Raw genomic sequence first — 18131 nt, 5'->3', positions numbered from 1 at the left:
TTATACTCCTTGGAATAAATGTATTTATGATATATAATTTATTCCTGCATTCTCTACACTCATCACACATGTATGTTTGTATGTACATCTGTACATCACTCCCACCTTCAACATGACCATAATAACAATGGAAATATTGTTTCCATGTTTTGTTTATTGTGTCTTTTTTGTATTCTCCATACTGTTTGATTTTATTACTGTATTATTGATAAGTCTAGTGTTAAATTCTTGGTATGGATACTCAAACCTGGCAAATAAAAGTGATTCTGAGGCTGATTCTTACATAACTTAATGTAAATTCTCATATCTCTAAAATATTAAGATTAAACCAACAATCTTCCTGTTGATGCACAAATCAGCATTTCTCTACCCTCCTGCCTTAATCCCTCCTGCTGTTTTTCCTGAAGCTTTCTTTATTTTTTCTTCAATACGAAGTCATTTGTGTGTCCGCATTATTTTGCATTTCTCTTGTCTTTAGATGGCAGATTGATTGCCAATCAACACCTTTGCCAGCACAAAGAGCCATCTCATTGATTACTCTTTTTTTCACTGCACAAACACAGAGAAGATGGAGGGAACAGGAACAGAGGTAGAGATGGAAACAGTAAATTGGATTATAAGGGGGACAACAGAGAGGTAAAGTGCTGAAACACGAAGGGAAAGCGACTAATAGACGAGGGAAATCTGGCCCTGTTGTTGCCAACAAGGCACTTATTTTTCAGGTTCAGTGAGAGTTTATTGATTTGCCACACATTGACATTTTTTCTCTTCACTCTCTACCTCCTCAACATTATTCTCCTAATACTGCAAAGTGTTCAATATGTTTCCAACTAACTCTGAATTCAATACATCTGTTAAATCCTTATAAGAGTACCGTCCTGGTTATGCTAACCCTCTGGACCTCTGATCTGCAGAACATCTGCGATGCTTTGGTTTTACCCGCTGGTTGTGGGCAGAAACCGGACCAGAAACATCCCCACCCCTCCGTCCTCAGTAGGGTGAGGGTCGGCTGCAGAACGGGACACACGCTTTCTGCTCTGACATTGGAGACTGGCAGGTGTACACTGATGCAGCGGCGGTGTTTTAACACCAGTCTTCCTGCTTAAGGATTGTATTTCTATCCCAGGTCTGGGCCTGCTGCCCAGTCGGTCACACAGAACGACAAGCAAGTCGATAGAAAAGTAAAATGTAGAACTTTGCTTCATTAAATCGCCATTAAAAAGAGAGTAAACCTGCTCAGGCTGAGAGCCCTTAACATGTCCATCCTTACGGCACAAAGAAACATGGAGAGTCCGATCAGCGCTATCCAGCGCGAGTAGAACCGACCCAAAGGCATGAATGTGCCAGTGAAAAACCAAAGAAGAACCAGTTATTTTTCACAGAAACTCACCTTTCGTTTAAAAAGCTAACTTTGTTAACCTCATTTTCAGATTTGCAGTAATGATAGAAGCTCTCTGATTGTTATTCATCATCAGGGAACGTGTGACTGACATTTCACAGCCGTTCTTTTACATTCAGGTGCCAAAGGTTAATCAGGCAGGTTATCTCTGAGCTTTCCTTTCAGCATTTACGAAATGCTGCATCTGTAAATTAAAGCGTCACGTTAAAGCCCCAGTGGACTATCTAGTGGTGCGCTGAATAAATTACAAACGGCCTCGCCGTTAAGCGCGTAATAACTGCTACAGAAGTTGTGCAGTGTCATAAATGTGACGATGTCAACAAGTCCTCCATGGATCTGGTACCATCATCATACTACTACCATCCTACTGCTAATAGCCAATAGCCGCGCTCATCCTGTGATGGTTTTTTTCAAGTCTGCTTGTTTTGTGGGCTTGTTTCTGAACATGAAGTCGCTTATATGAGCTCTAAAAATAAGCGACTATAAACATGAGTTATGGAGAAAGCTGCTACAGACACAGTGAACCGGCTGAAATGTCACTCTGCCTACACGGCTGAGAGGGAGACGAGACGAACTAACTATCCGTCTCTGCCAGGAGGACAGAGGAGCTGCTGGACCACACTGTCCTGTTTCCAACATAACGCCACAATAAACTTCAGTTATACTGAATTAACTCACCTGTCCAGCAAAAAGCTGCAACCTCTGCATCTGTTTTAAATCTCCACCTGGTAATAATAGCACATATAGCCTCTCATTTTCTCCCGGTTATTGAAACAATGTTATCTGCTTACTTTTAAACAGATGTGAACAAATTAACAAGCAGCAGAAAATGTTTATTTTGCTAAATATCCTGTTTAAAAAGGGCAGGTTCTGGGATTTTGTTCGTTCCTTAAAGCTTTGCTGGCTACAGACCAATATCGGGTAGCTGAGCCAAAGCTTCTGGATTTGAAACAAAATCCACAAATCCATGGATGCAAAGGTTTCCAGAGAAAGCAGCCTCCACTCTGAATTTCTCTTATTTTCCCGGATGGAAAAGTCTCTGATGTCTCCCACTTCCCTCTGTCCTGATGTCCATCTGCTGCAATAGTCATCGAGTCTTTTTCTCCCCCAAAATCTTCCTTCAGTGGCGTCAGTTTTCCACTCCAGCAGATCCATCAAGCCACAGGGGCTGCTTGCCATTTGCTAAGCAGGAAAAAAAGTTACGCATCAGGCAAATTGTCTGACCGTTTTTTTTTTTTTTTATGCTGCCAAAGGGGGGAGAGGGGGGGGGGGTTGTTGAGGAATGACTCCAAGCTTCGAGAAAAGGCCTTACTTCCTCTTCCTTTGACCAGCAGGACGTAGTTTATCCCTGCCAGTGGTCCCTGGGGCCGACGTGTAACACCCAGCTCAGCTGTGCTTAAAGTCTAAAAGTCGTCCTCCATTTATTCTGTTGCAATGCTCCAATTCTGATTTTATTGAGCACTAAACATACAGCAGACGTAACGTATCAGCACTATTTTTACAGCTAGTCTGGGGGTTTTAACTGCAGACCAGCAGCAAAATGGAAGAGCTCACAGCCGAGAGGAAATGGGTGTGGTATCACAGAACAAAGGAATGGAGAGAAGAAAAAGATGTATATGCCTCTTTACAGTCAAAGAAAGGTGGTCACACAATATTAATATATACATATTTATACGCAGAATATATTTTATTTATGGTTCTTAATATAATGTACCTGAAAAAGCAAAAGAGGAATATGCAGGAGTTAGGAAACCTAGTTGCAATAAAGGTTTGACAGTTTGCAGAGATGAAAGAAGGCCACCACTGCATCACAGAGAGATGAGTTAGCTAAACTTTGGTAATGGTGCTTAGCTCGGCAGATGGAGGTCTGCAGCCGATGCTGAAACACCTCCCAATATCTGGAACAGCTTTAGCACTTTGCTATTCTGACATCTGTGCTGCTGCACACTTTGTTAATGAGGCCAATCTAAATTTAGACCCCCTTCCCTCTTGATTTGTTAGACCAATAGATTAGAAATTGCCTCTCTGCCACATGTTTTCCTGAATTTATATTCATCACAATTCAGTTAGTGTCTACCACAACTGTTTCAGAACGACACTGGCCAAGAAGCCATTGTAGGGAATGATATGTCTCACTCATCTGACCAAAGGCACAAAAAGTGCATTTAGTGCATCAGTTTGTGTTTGGGGGGATGAAGGTGTCATTGTTGGCAGTGGTTGGTCATCAACGCTGCAGTCCCACATCCATCCCCTCTCTGTAGCTGCCTGTCCTGGCAGTGGGACAGCCTGTCACAGGTTGGTTCTGCCTCTCCAGCGGTCATTGGGTGTGAGGCGCAGCAGATCCTGGACAGGTTTCCAGTCCATCACAGGGCAGAACGCTGCAGTCAGAGTAAAAAGAACGTAAAGTCAAGAATGTTTTCATTTGGAATTTTAGCATCTTTAATAAATGTGTTCTTTTATTACATTTTGACAATTTTATAATAATTAAAAATAACTCCCAAATGAAGATGTGATGTTGAAATTAATTCTACTAAACAGACTCTCAAACCTTCTAGCAGCTGAATGAAGTTTGATGTTTCTGGATCATTACACCCCACAGTTGCTTAAAACACTGAAGGGATCCAGAGAGCCAACAAACCGGCACCCTGCAGAGGGGTTTAAAGGTGCGACGTGGTCAGTGTGTGTCGTAATTCACCAGTGTTGAAAAGTCCTGTCCAAACATGATTCATAGGAGCGACAGCACTCAGACTCTATCACTCTGTTTGCAGTTAGTTTCCTCTCAGCAGCTCAGTGTTTGCCCTTAAAAAGCCACTGGAAGGTAATGATAGATACACCATCGATGAAGGCTAAGTAAAAAGGCTCTGACGGCGTCTGGGATTAAATGTTCTCTCTCTTATTTGTCACACGCATGGAGAAGAAGCGATGCTGCTACAAATGTTTATGATGGCTTCTCATAGAGAAGGACGATCTAAAAGGATCACTTCTAAAATCTGATCTAGGGAGGATTTCTCTGTACTGACAGAAGGTCTACAAAATGTAAAACAACCCCACAATAAAACAAAGAATTTCTTATGTCGTGTACTTGCGCTGTTACAACACCCTCAGTCTTCTCCATGGTCTGACTCTCCTCCTGCTTGAAGGGCGTCTCCGTCCCTTTACTGTTTCACCTGCTGTGGCTTCAGCTCCATTCAACATATTCCCAGTAAAAAAGAAAAAAATTCTCAAGTAAGCATTCTGCTTTCTGTTTACATACTTCATCTGAGGTTCCCAAGCAGTGACATAACAGATGCTCCGCCTACCATCCTTATATGGACGTGCCTTCCTGTTTTAATGGAAGTAGCCCAAAAGGCTATTTTTGTATTAAAAAGTGGTTTTTGAAGTTATTTCTATGCTATAACAAGTAATGCAAAGTGAGGCTGTGATTTATCTTTGATACTGTTGGAGTTTTTAAAAGTGTTGGTACTAAGATATGATAATGACTCAGCTTAAGAGATGTCTACCGCTTTGGGGTTATAACCATAAATGTTATTCATTTCCTGGCAAGCAAAACTTTTATTTTCCTTTACAAGGAGTGTCTCTTTTTTTCCATACTTTCTATGAATATATTTTTTTTACTAATATTGATAAATGCAATAAGAGTTACTGGTATATGACGATTCTTCAAGCTTAATAATAGCTGTAGGAATAATATATTTCCTACTATGCAAACATGTTAAATGAAAAGCTGTGGATTTTAATAACAAATAATTTATTTTGTTGCTGAGCTATAAACATAATTAACCTTTTCTTTGTGAGTAAACTCCTGTTGCAGGTTTTGCTAAATGAATTGACGTTGATGACGTTGTAATGAAATAAAAACTTGGACTGACCAATGAGGGGAGCAGGGTGGTCAGGGGTTAGTTGGAGCTCAGAAACTCTGCTCCTCACTGTAGGTGCCTGTTAGCCATTAGTTCTGCCATTAGGGCCATAATGACGGCTAAATAAAAGATGGAAGACAGCTCCTGCTACGTTTTCTGCAGGGCTGGGCGACTCAGACTTATAAGCGTGGCACTGTGCCATCTGCTGGGTAAGCCACATTAACTATGAGGTCAGCAGTAACAATTAAAGTGTTGAGAAAGCATTAATCCCCCTCACTTTGTGCTTATAATTCAGTTATTCATAACTAGACTGATCATATTTGCTTCCATTTTGAATGCCATGTGTAATTGTTTAATTACTTGTTTAGAAAAACTGAATTAAAGAAGATTAGATTTGGAAGCCACTGAGTGAAATGATTTGTGGGATTATGGTAGCAAATTTCCCTCTCTCTTTACATGACTGAGAAAGTTACAGTTAGCATCTTTAAAAGGTGCCGTGCAAAGAATAGTTTATTTTAAACCAATAACAGAGTGTTACAGTTATTTCTGCTGCTTAGATGGAAAAGCTTCTTCGTGTTTGAGGCTATTTAATTTAGATGAGCTTGCACTGCGGCAGAGGCACCCGCTAGGAGCAGTGAATATGTTGGTTTTTTTTCCACTAATAATTGGACAACCCACTTTTAAAAATCTCTGATCCATATTTTGGTTTCTTCTCCAGTGAAGTAATATTACAGGATTTTTTCCATAATTTTTGATCAGTCCAAGAAAGCTAACAAATAATATAATTAAACTATTGCAATAAAAAACATTCTTCTGAAAAAAATCTTACAGTTTATGTTCAGGCTACATGATCTTACTCTGCTCATGCAGTTTTTCTACTTATAATTTAATTTTGGATCTTTAATATAAAACGTAGAAGAAGATAGAGAAGACCCACCTTTATCATAACTAATTTTCTACATCGCAGATACATGAAGACATCAAAACTACGACTTAACTATCAAACCCAAAATTGTGAAATGGCTCAAAACAGCTTCTGTTATTCTTATTGCTGCTTTTGTCACTGTCGGCCTTCTCTTCCATGAGCTTCATGACGTTAGTCACCTGGAATGGTTTACCAACCATCCTGAAGGAGGTGCCAGAGGTAGGAATACAAATACAGACAAAACATTGAGTGAGAAAGTGATTTCCAACCGTTTTACTGCTACTGTATAAAAGAACGAAAAGTCTAAACTGGTCATTAGACTTTGAAGCTAAACGTGTAAAACAGTTGGTTTAGTTTGAAACACATAATGATGAATAAAGGTGCACCACATGCATCACTTCAAGGAAATCATGGAATGTCAAACATAGCAGATGTTTTTCAAGACATGGAAACGTTCTTTACAAGAGAATATATATATATATATATATATATATATATATATATATATATATATATATATATATATATACAGAAGGCAATAGACCTCTGCTGAGAATGCCCATCATATGTTACAATCACTGTAGTTATTGCCTATTTGCAAACTCTTCTCCTCAGAAATATCAAATTGCACATCTCTGTAAATGTAGCCTCAAAATCATTGCACAAAGCGCCTCATTACCTCGTTACTTGTGATTCATGAAGGACGACTGATCTAGGTAACAGCGCTCATATCACTAAAGGAACTGATATCAAAGCCCTCAGACACTGACATGAACTTTTTTATCTTTTATCGTTTAATCTTTTTAATCTCTAACAATGTGAAATAAAGGCTATAAACATGTTTATTGTCTGTTGTTGTGTGTACTCTAAGCCGGAGTATGTCCTCAAAGGAATTTCACCACAGTAACACGCGGTGACAATAAAGAATCTTGAATTTTTCTTTTGCAGCCACCCTGAAGGCGATTATTTATTGTTTATTCTTAAAAAGATTTCCATTAGCTGTCACCAAAAGTGGAACGAGCTCATCTTCCTGGGGTCCACAAGACAAAACAAAAATCACATAATAATTAAACATTGTAGACATTATTATAGATGTCTTCAGAAATCATTCCGAATAAGCTGTTACATTCATATCTATTACATTAAATCACACTTTCATATAGTAGTTATGTTAATTCACTACTCACAAATTTAAATACTGCATTCTCAAGTAATAAATAAATTATAGTTTACTATTCAGTTCACATATATTCAGTGGGCAATTATTCCATTTACTGATGACACGATAAATAACTGTTCTCTTTAAGGCATGTGATTCTGGACATGGGGACATCATCTGACCACCATTAGCTGACCGTGTCACATAAGAATGAACCTGATCACATCTGACAATTTGCTTATATAAGAAAATAGGTTGAAAAGAATAGACGGTGTTTCTAAAAAAGCCAGTCTGTACTCTGCCATTAACCAGGAAAGTTACCGGTGCTTACTGATGGTGTTTGTTCTTATGGAACAATTTAAAACCAACCTGGCAGCCCCTCTGTTCTGAGCAGTTAGTAATTTCTCTAGTTGACCTTTAGATGCTCAATAATCCAGGTGACATGAAATTAACCATTTAGCCACCTGTCCCACAATATTTGTAGGGACATAAGAAAGACATGTCCTCACCATTAAGATACCACAACCCGTCTTCCTCACTATGGTATCAATGTGTTCTGCCCATGACAACTGATTAGCAATTATTATGACCAATAATTTTACTTTATCCACCAATGAATTATCAATGAATTATCTAATCAGATGTCTCTGAACTCCATTTGTTTCCACCCGGTTTGCCACACATCCTCCATCTTGGTGTTGGGTGTGAGACCCCCGCGTAGTTATTAGAACCCCTGACTCCTTATCACACGGCTGCAGCTCGGCCTGAAAACGTCGTCTCTTTGTTGAATCGCTGACTAGAATGCTTTTTCTGTTCCTCGCATGGAGTAATGCGTTTGCAGGCTGCAGGCTTTGTCCAATCTTTAATCAAGCGAAATAGCCACGAATAGAACAATCCAGTGTCGTAGCTCACTGTTCACTGAACGGAGCCGTCCATTTGTCTTCAGACAAAAAGCTGAGAGGGACTAAAGTCAGAGTCTGGCTTCGTCCCGCGCCGCAGTGAGGGACTCAGGAGTTCATTACCGCGCACATGAAGACACAAACGGCAGCTTCACATCCAGGGATGAGCGAGAGCTTCGGTTTACTACAGTGTGGAGCTGCTGCAGTGATGAATGCTGGCAGAAAGCTCCATGCGCTGACAGCCACTTGGAAGATGGGGCTGCCATTAAACGGCATGATTGCTATAATGGATTTGACACCTATTTAAACGCATATACGCTCACATGTGATGTCTGCTTCAGACCCAAACACAGACACCACGCCTCAAAACATGCAAGCAGATATTTCCTCTCCCGTGAATAGGAAGCAGCAGCACACACCTAGACACACAGACGCACGGCTGCTTGGGGCTGAGGGCTTGGCAGAGCTCAGCAGATAGATTAGTGTAATAGTCTCGGCCAAGGCAATCATCTGCCCACTGTAGGCTTTGAAAAACTGGCACCAGGATCCGGCTCAGACACAAAGAAATTAGGCACAATGAATGAGTCCGTTTGGACGAGTTCACAAAGCTCACACTATCAACAGGAAAAGACAAAATCAATGTTTTTCTGACATGAAAATGAATTTTACAAGTTCAGCAGGCGGTGAAGAAACGTCCAGACTTGTTGTCGGTGTGTTGATTTCTCCTTGTGTGGTTGTGGATAACAATGGCTTTGGTCACACGTTATGTAACAGCTTTCACTGGTCAGACTTTTGCATAGATCGGTCTGTGTGTGACGGGCAGACTCATGCAGCTAACGGCTCCACCGAGGAGGACATTTCTGAAAGAACGCAGTTTATTCAAGAGAATATGTTGCACAAAACAAGCAAAGCAAGCCATGAAGGGTTGTGCATAATTACTGCCTATCCAGATTTCCAGCTACGCCTTCGCGATCCATGACCGTAGCAACATTCACGGTGGCCATTTCTAACCGCAGCTCCTTTCATGAAACAACGCGGCGCTCTTTAGAGAGGGTTGTTGAGCCTTCAGAGTCTGGCTGGATAAACAATGAGCAGAAAAAGGTGCTATTCCAGCGTCTGGTTTCTATGACATCTCTGCTCATTTTCTCTGTAGCTGGTTGTAAAAATGTAGAAATGCATCAGGCTGTTGAGGTGGGATGAGAGCTTTTATTTAGTAAATTCTCATTTGCAGCAGTAACAGATGCTGCTTTGCTTTTCCTTTCTGGGGCTTTTCTGCGTGACGTATTCATGTTCTCCCCATGACTGTTTTTTTTTTTTTCTGAGTACTCCTGCTACGCTCAGAAACACGTCCTGTTGATTTCAAAATGTTCATGGCCGTACATCCTGTGATAGATGAGGGTCACCTTTAGTTACCTGAAGACTCCTATGATAGTCATCTGCTTCCTGTTTATATAATTAGCATCCATTAAATGTTTAATCCTCAGTTTTAATGATTTAAAAGAGTCACAGTAAGGGATGGGATTTAATCTCTTTTTATTATTATTCTTTTTATTGAAGCAAGCCTGGGGTAACCCCGTTTTATCCAGGAAATATTCACTGAGAGGATGCAAGTTATTGTCCTGGACTCCTGAGATATATTGTTCCTGAAAATATCCCACAATGCTTCACTGTTTTCTTTGGGATTATACAGGAGGGGCAGCCCTGTGGAGCTGAGGTTATATTGCCTGCAGCTGAAAATCAGCTTATTCTTGTCAATGTTTGGCAAAAAAAAATTAAATAAGATAAAACAGAAAGCACATGGTGGTGATTATTGTTCATGAGTCCATCACTACTGATTCATTAGTCTACATCGCAGCTTTAATCACAACAGTGGTGGTTCTTGTCTGATTGGTGTCCTGGACAATCCCTCCTTCTGCTCCTAAGAGTTTAAGACATTTTACTATTTATCCTCGTTTTTCTGTAGGTTTCTCTGACCCGGTTAGTGTTTTAAACAACTAGGGATCAGTGCAGATACATTCAGACCAGGTTTGTCAGTCTATATATTACAGTTTTTATGTTTTCACACAAAACAATAAAGATTTCATGCGTCTGAAACTGGGCTTGAAATGTCAAAATGTGCCATAACTGTTGCTGGACTCAGAACTGTCACTCAAAAAGCAAAAGTTTGTGAGTTTTATTCCAGATTTTGTGAAATGCGTAGAAGATGCTGATGATTTGACTCAGAGGTCAGCAGCTCTCTGCATAAAAGAAAGCCAGCAGATGGTCAGAGCGGGTCTCAGAAAGTGGAAACAGCACTGCTCTCACAGACCAGTTATGATAAACTAATTCAGGCCAGAACCTGCAATTTAGCACTGATTCAGAACCACCAACCAGATGCCAACTTTTCTCTTATTATCCGGTGGCAGTGTACCGCCACATTTTCCTGATTGAGGGTTTCAGGCTGACCCACTTCTGTTTCACTTCTGAGCTGCCAAGGAAAGGGTTGGGGGGGGGGAGTCAGCAGATGTCCGATATGATTGGTGGCACCGTGACTCCATGGTTCTCTGTAGCCACCTTCACCTGTGCAGCACACGGCGGTGATCGACTTGTGTTCGGCCGAAGCAGCTGAAAGGTCTAAGAACGTGATGCTGAATCGTCGCTCTCAGGATTATTGGACCTAAAGTTCTTATGATGCTGCTGTATTTAAATCCAAGACATCAATGAATGAATTAATAGGATTGGAGCAGTTCATACATGTAGTCAGATTTTTCTAAAACATATCTAAGGGACTTGAAGTTTGAATGAGTCAGTAAAGACGATGCCTGAAAAGACAAAGGCAGAGCGTGCAGACTCTACACAGGTATGAAACCGCGAAGAGAAAAATGCTTCCCATTACTTAAGGCTGACTAATGTGACAGAACCGCACTCATTATTACAGCCAAATGAAGCCCGGAGCCACAAAAATATTAGGAAGATTAATCTTAGTCTGTGCGAGCGTGTTGTATACAAATGTGGCCACTTTCCAGTAAGCTGGTAGGATTTAGTGACATTGGCTCCTGCCATTAACCTGCAGTCTTCAATGTCACTTAAAATGTGGCGAGTTAAAGCCGTGCGTCTGCGTTTAGCTCAGGTTCCTCGTTATGGTGATTAAAACATCAAGAGAGGAAGACGAAAGAGGACCCACGGTCATTTAACATTTAGACGGTCTTATTAGCATGCATGGGCCTGTCCGACCACACACACACACACACACACACACACACACACACACACACACTGACAGGATTATGCTGTTCAGCTGAGGGCACAGTGACCCACTGCTACATTTATCCTGCAGCTCTTAATTCTGACCATTAAACCCTAACATGTGTCCCAACCTTGGTTTAGCTGCAGCTCTGAAGCAGATGCTTTAACCTGGCCGTGGGAGCCCTCTGCTCCTCTCAGGACGCACACCGAGGCCAGGAGCTGTGAACTAGCTGCCCTGTTTGGATTTAATGAGGAATTTGATTAGCAGTTTAATGAGGACGTTGCAGGAGGCTCAGAGACAACGAGGCACAGATAGGTGAGGCCTCCTGTCAGTGTGACACAAAGAATACCCGACTCTAACTCCAGTTAACAAATTAAGGTTGTTGCAAAATAACACGGGTGAGCCCGGTCTTTTCATCAACTTTTAGCTTATGTGATCAAATTCAGTTAATTAAATTTTATACTTTTAAACTAAACAAGATTAATTGAAATATATATTTTTAAAACAAAATCACGCAAATGACAAACACTGTACAGCTATTTTTTTTTTTGTTTTTTGGCTAAAACATATTTTATTTATTGACATTTTGTAAACAGCTTCTGTCTGGAATTAAACATTTGGTCACATATTAGAAAAATCGTAACTTGTCAAAATTTTATGCAAAACAAAATGTGAGGGTTTTATGAATGGACGTGTTGAAATTGAAGTGAAATTAATTGCCAGTATTTTGGGAGTATTGATATATTTAATCAAAGTAGTGGATATTTGTGTGGATTTTTTGCTGATATTCCTGGTTTTTATACACTGAGTGAATTTATCTCTATCTCTAAACGCAACATCTATAAACGTCCTGCAGATGCTGATTGCTTTACAAGCTTTAATACAGGTAAATATAATCAATATTTACATTCCTTATGAATGTTGCACAAATTAAGAAACTACAGTTTTCCCTATTAACACATAGTTGCTTTAAAAAGAGATCAGAAACAATTAAAACACATCAGTTCTCTCATAAGGACATCTTAGAAGGCTGTTGTGCCTCTAAAATTATAGATTATCTAACCTTGGTTTTACTTCAGTCTTTGGAGATGAGCTTTGTTTTACAGTCTCATAATCTTGTCTACTGGGATCAATGGAGAGAAATTCATGGTACCCTGTTGCATCATGACTGGGAATGTTACCTTTTTGTGATGTGATCAGCTTGATTTCAACATTAAAATATCAACTGACCATCAAACAGGCTGAAATCACTGAGCGAACGTCCGCCTGCCTCCGATTTCAGCCTGTTTGCTGTTGCGATGACCTGGATAACTGAGAATTTGCACACGCATATTGATCTGTGAGGATCACTTAAATGGTTAGATAACATTAGCCAAATTAACGAGGCAGAATATTTGACTTTAGTTTTAATCATCCTAAATGTGGTGAAGCATTGATGGTTAAAGTAGTGATCCAACTGCGCATGTTTTAGTCGTAAAAACCTAGGAAGACGGTCTGGAAGGGTTATTTTCCTACTGCATGATGTCTACCTACAGCATTAAAACAAAAGCCTGATACTGTATGTGTGAGAAGTCAGAGTTCAGACTATTTATTAATTAGTTTTAGCACAAACTGAAAACAAATGATTTCTGTCTGCTTGTCAAACATTAAAGGCCCAAACACCCTGCATTGCATTTTAACTTGTATGATAAGTATGTTTTTGGTTGATTTTCAAAAAGGGTCGATATTACATAAACAATCCTTCAGAAAATGTCTTTAAATTCATGTTTAGTCATTTTTTAGGAGAAAAACGTTTCAAACAGAACTCATTCAGACCCGTTTCTTTCTCACGACGGCACACATGAGAATTTTACTTGTGTGGAGGCGTGGTCATGTGTTCCCAATGAAATGACACCAATAAAATGTCCAGGTATCACTGTGATGAGGAAACATTTATGGATGTGTGGAAATGAACCGTGTTGTTCTCCTTCTCTGCCCCAATTCTCCCCGCTCTGCTGCAGAATGATTCCTCCATCAAGCAAGAACTTCCTGGTCAATAATCTGGCAGCGGGGACTCAGTACGACCTGTGCGTGCTGGCGATCTACGACGACGTCATCACCTCCCTGACGGCAACGCGAGTGGTCGGCTGTGTGCAGTTCACCACCGAGTCAGAATACATGAGGTGCCACTTCATGCAATCTCAGTTCCTCGGCGGGACAATGATCATCATCATCGGAGGGATAATAGTGGCCTCGGTGCTCGTTTTCATCATAATCCTGATGATACGTTACAAGGTGGGTGTCTGGCTCTGCTTTACTAAAAAAAGAAAAAATGTGACAAGCAATTACGTCATGAAGTGGATATATGCAAACATTAAAAAATGATTAAATGTACTCGCACGGAGCTCACCTGTCTTAAATCCCCACTGTTGCCACCAATGTGTCAGAAAAATTACACCTAATAGCTTGTTTTGATCTCACTGCATAAGATACATAAAGAATAAATGAATGTATGTGTGGGAGGTGGGACCTTCCTGCTTTTTAACCTGCATTGATTTAGAAATCTGAGCAGAGCCTTGAATTATTTTGCTGATTCAGTTCTGACAAAATATCAGCCTCTTTAGCAGTGGCGGCTGGCCAGTAGGGGGCGCTCGGGCGCCGCCCCCTTTAAATCTTTTAGATAATAAATGATTTCTGAACTGCAAAGTTCTTAGAAATGTATTTATTCATACTGTGTGTCCAATAGACATGTTAGAATTTATTAAAATAGTAAATACATAATTCTATTTAATTGCTCACATTGTGCACACTTCCTCCTTTCCTATGTGCGGGGCGCCGGTCTAATGTGAGTGAATGTAGGCGCAGGAACTTGGGCAAGCACGTGATCTGAGGCTGACTTTTAATTGGTTATCTAGGTTTTTGCATAGGGGCGCAGAGCTCTGCGCCCCGGACACACCTATTCTGTTGTGTCATTACTGGTAGAGTGTCAGTACTGGCTAATTTTTTTAAAAACATTGTGTGATTGGACAATCCCCGATTCGACTCAGCTCAGCTGCAGTTCGTTAGGTTGATTCACGGTTATGCTTGCAAAGTTGAGTAGTTTCAAAATGAGAGAAAATTCTGTTTTGTCTTTACAAAAAAATGCTTTTACAAAGCGTTCACTTGAAGAAAAAAAACAGGATAAAGGAGCTTGGACCGGATCGTCTTAATTTACAAATTCAGCAGCAGGCAAGTGATCTCTCCACTCCATGGGTGGAAAAAGCAGTGTAGCTAGTAGTCAGCCAGTGAAGAAGTGTTGGACACTCAGTGTAGAAGACCATGAAAGGATTGCTGCAGAGGTGAGTTGTTGTGGAAAATCACTGTTACACTGGTTTATAGTAATGTTATTTAATATATTAGGAAGATGTGCTTTGTAGTTAGAAATACCTTTAGTTGTGTCTATGCTGTGTAGGTATGTTGATGTAATGTTTGTCAGCAAGATATTTTATTATTTAAGTTGTACTGAAGTTTATGGGTAATGGGGAATAAAACATTTAGTTACTGAATTTTGTATAATCTTGTCCCACAAAAATGCTGTAACACATTTCATAACACAGCCTTAAAAAATGGCAGAAAATGTTATTAAAATCAGGGAAACAATCTAGAAGAAGTCTTTTCAGAAACTGTCCCGCTCTTGAAGATCTTCATCACCACACCCATGACCACAGCTGAAAGCTGAAAGGTGCTCTTCAACTCTGAAAAGAATCAAGACTTTTCTGAGAAACTCAATGACTCAGGACAGGCTGAATGCATTGGCCATGTTGTCAATGGAGAAAAGACTAGTCACAGAGATGACTGACTTTAACAATTAAGAATATAATTGAGAAATTTGCTGGGCAGAAGGAAAGGAGGGCAAAATTCATGTTCAAATAGTGCTATTTTTTAAGATTTGCTTTGTTTGTTTTTCGTTTGTTTGTGTGCGCCCCCCTCAGTTTTTTTAGCACCAGCCGCCACTGCTCTTTAGTCTGGTCACTGACTTAATGTTGGTCTAAAAACCTCGTTAATCAGTCAGTGGTGACTATGTTAGGCTCTGTTCACAGGCCTTTGTGTTGATGTCACCAATATCTGGATATGAATGTCAAAAGACGGTTTTACTTCTGCTCACACTAAGAAATTGACAAAGAAATAACTGGTAGTAGAGGCAAAGCATCCTGCAAATTGAGATAGTTTTCCTTCTACTAACATTAACTGCGTAATGGTTTTACTGAGGTATCGTTTTACTTCAGAACCAAAAAGCCTCGTCTCTTCCTGTTTTTGTCCTCAGGTTTGTAACCCTGCTGAGGGCGGCAAAGGCGTTTCAATGTCAATGACCAATGTTCACTCACAGACCAACGGGCAGCAGTCACAGGGATGCACCGTCACTCCCAGCTCTTCTAAACACGGATCGATCGGATTAGACGACCTCTCCGCAGGCTCCAAGAAAAGGAGCGGAGCGGCTGCTGCAGGAGGAGGACGCGGGGAAAAGGACACCGTAACGCAGTCGTCTGAGTGCTCCCTTCCTGACTGCTCCACCGCCACATCTGTCCTCAGCCAGAGCTGGGCGGCCCGAAGTCCCACGGCCGGAGCTGAAGAGCGGGAAAAAGCGGGAGAACAAAGACCTCCGACCGGCACCGGGTCACCTACCACCGGCACCGGTTCGCTGCACAAGTCAAAGCGGAAGCCCGCTCCGAGTAAGCCTGGGTCTGCCGGCTCTAACGCCCCAGCCATGCCTGACAACCGCTCCCCTGCCCCTTCCCCTCGCCCTCCGTCTTCTACCCCCACCTCTGCCCTGCTCCCACCCGCCTCCTCCACCCCACTGGAGAACCTCAACACCAACCGCAACAACTCCACCAGTCTCAACAACACCCCACCGCCTGCCTTCGTCCCTTCCACCTTCTCCACCCCCCTCCTCGCCCCCAGCCCGGTCCCTTCCATGCGATTCAGAGAGACGCCGGTGCTGCGCCGGGCTCCCCGGGCCGTCTCCTCCTCTGCAAAGTACCAGACTCTTCCCACAGAAGAGGGAGGCAGGAGCAGGGCGAGGAGGAGGTACTCGCTCAGCGAAGAAGGCTCAAAGACTCAGGCGGCCCACCAGAGAGCAGGAGGGCCGCCGAAGCTGGGGCGCGTGATGCGCAACAAACGCAGCCTGTCCATGAGCGGGATGTTGCTCTCGAAAGAAGAGGACGGAGACTCTGAGAGGGGGCGGTGTGAGTCGGACTGGATCTTAGAAAGCACAGTTTGAGCTGAAGCAAGGCGGCGACCATCAGATGAACTTTGGTTTCCTCATAAGTGTTCAACAGTTTGTGCAAGTGTTTGCGGTGCGTTTGGATTTGTTTTTACACGTACGGGCCGAGGTACGAGCCTGTTGCTGTCTGAATCAGTGTGTGGATTCCTGGTGTTTAGTTTTCATGTTTAATTCTGTTTTTAGGTACGTTTGAGGTGATTGCAAATGTTTTCTGGATGAAAGTTTGTGTTTAATATGCACATTTTTTTTACCCTTTTTGGTTTTATTGTTGCTTTTCTCATGTTTCTCCATGTTTTTGCTTTGTTTTGTTTCTTTTGTATCTGGTTTACAGTTTTGTTCTCCACTTTGACTTTCTCCTTTGGTCAACAGATAACATGCCTTGTCTCGTAGCGTTCGAGTTGTCTTACTGGATCCACTTTATAGCACAAAAGAAAAAGAAAAAAACAAGACAATGAGCTTGCCTCGTCATTTCTGAATTCACATTCACCTTATCTGAAAAAAAAAACACAAAAGGGAATTATTAAATGGAAAGAAGAGGATGAACCATACAGTAAGAAGAAAAGCACACAGTTTTTAAAAGTGACACACTCGCATACGATATGCACTTATTTTGTGGCAAGGGAACAGCAGTCGGTGCCTTCTTTTGCACTAACAGACCCTCCCTAACAGAAACTCTAACTGGATTTATGACTTCACCACCGCCCCACAGACCAGGGCTTAGGAAGAACTGGACAGAACTAAGGAAGAGACGGATTTCACACATAGCCTTTCTTACCTAATGGGGAGTACAGACATTTTCTTGACATATAAAGACAAGAAGCAACAAACAGAAGAACATTTTAAAGGACCTCTTATGAAATTGTTATTTTTAAAAGGAAGAACCAGAAGAAAACGTGAGTATCTTGTGAGCTTTTCACTGACATTGGTATACTTCAGCCTGTGTTCGTCACAAGCTCCCCAGAAAGCTTCTGTACAGAAAAAGACAACATGTACTGTGTTGTTATGTTGTGTAAAATAAAAACAGTTAAAACTAAATGTTCTGTCTTTCCTCTCTGCCAATTTATTACAAGGTTTTGGTTTTCCTTCAGTTCAATTCACAAAAAATGTCACCTAACAGAACTTTGTAGAACCATCAGGTCGTCAAACCAATCCATGCTGAGCAAGCATGCTGCAACAGTGGGAAGGAACAACGAGACCTAAAAGAACCTTGATGAGTGTGTGAAGACATAGCAGACGCACCGTTACAAAAACTACTTTATATTGTAGAGAAACGAGAGCAGAGGCTCTGCTTGTGGTTTCTGTCAGAGAACACAGATAATCAAAAAGCTGTAGGGAGGCGCGTGGCGGTACAGAGAGCACTTTACTCTATACACTATTCAGCTTTATGGAGTTTGACCAAACTGTCTTAAAGCAGTGGACGATCAAAA

The 18131-nt window shown here is 41.3% G+C and overlaps 1 protein-coding gene across 2 annotated transcripts in view; it reads left to right on the top strand.

The window, feature by feature from the left end:
• LOC105939749 (leucine-rich repeat and fibronectin type-III domain-containing protein 5) overlaps window positions 1-17739 on the top strand; it is a 150395-nt gene extending 132656 nt beyond the window's left edge. For both annotated transcript variants that reach the window (XM_012882027.3, XM_012882026.3), the window contains 2 exons: window positions 13466-13739; window positions 15748-17739. In XM_012882027.3, the coding sequence (XP_012737481.2) occupies window positions 13466-13739; window positions 15748-16701 (1228 nt within the window). In that variant the 3' untranslated portion in view covers window positions 16702-17739. The remainder of the gene's footprint in view (window positions 1-13465; window positions 13740-15747) is intronic.
• Window positions 17740-18131: the final 392 nt, after the last annotated feature.

This window comes from Fundulus heteroclitus, chromosome 19, assembly GCF_011125445.2.
Source record: "Fundulus heteroclitus isolate FHET01 chromosome 19, MU-UCD_Fhet_4.1, whole genome shotgun sequence".
NCBI lineage: Eukaryota > Metazoa > Chordata > Actinopteri > Cyprinodontiformes > Fundulidae > Fundulus > Fundulus heteroclitus.
The sequence above is the reverse complement of the archived record's forward strand: the minus strand, read 5'-3'. Positions and strand labels throughout refer to the sequence as shown.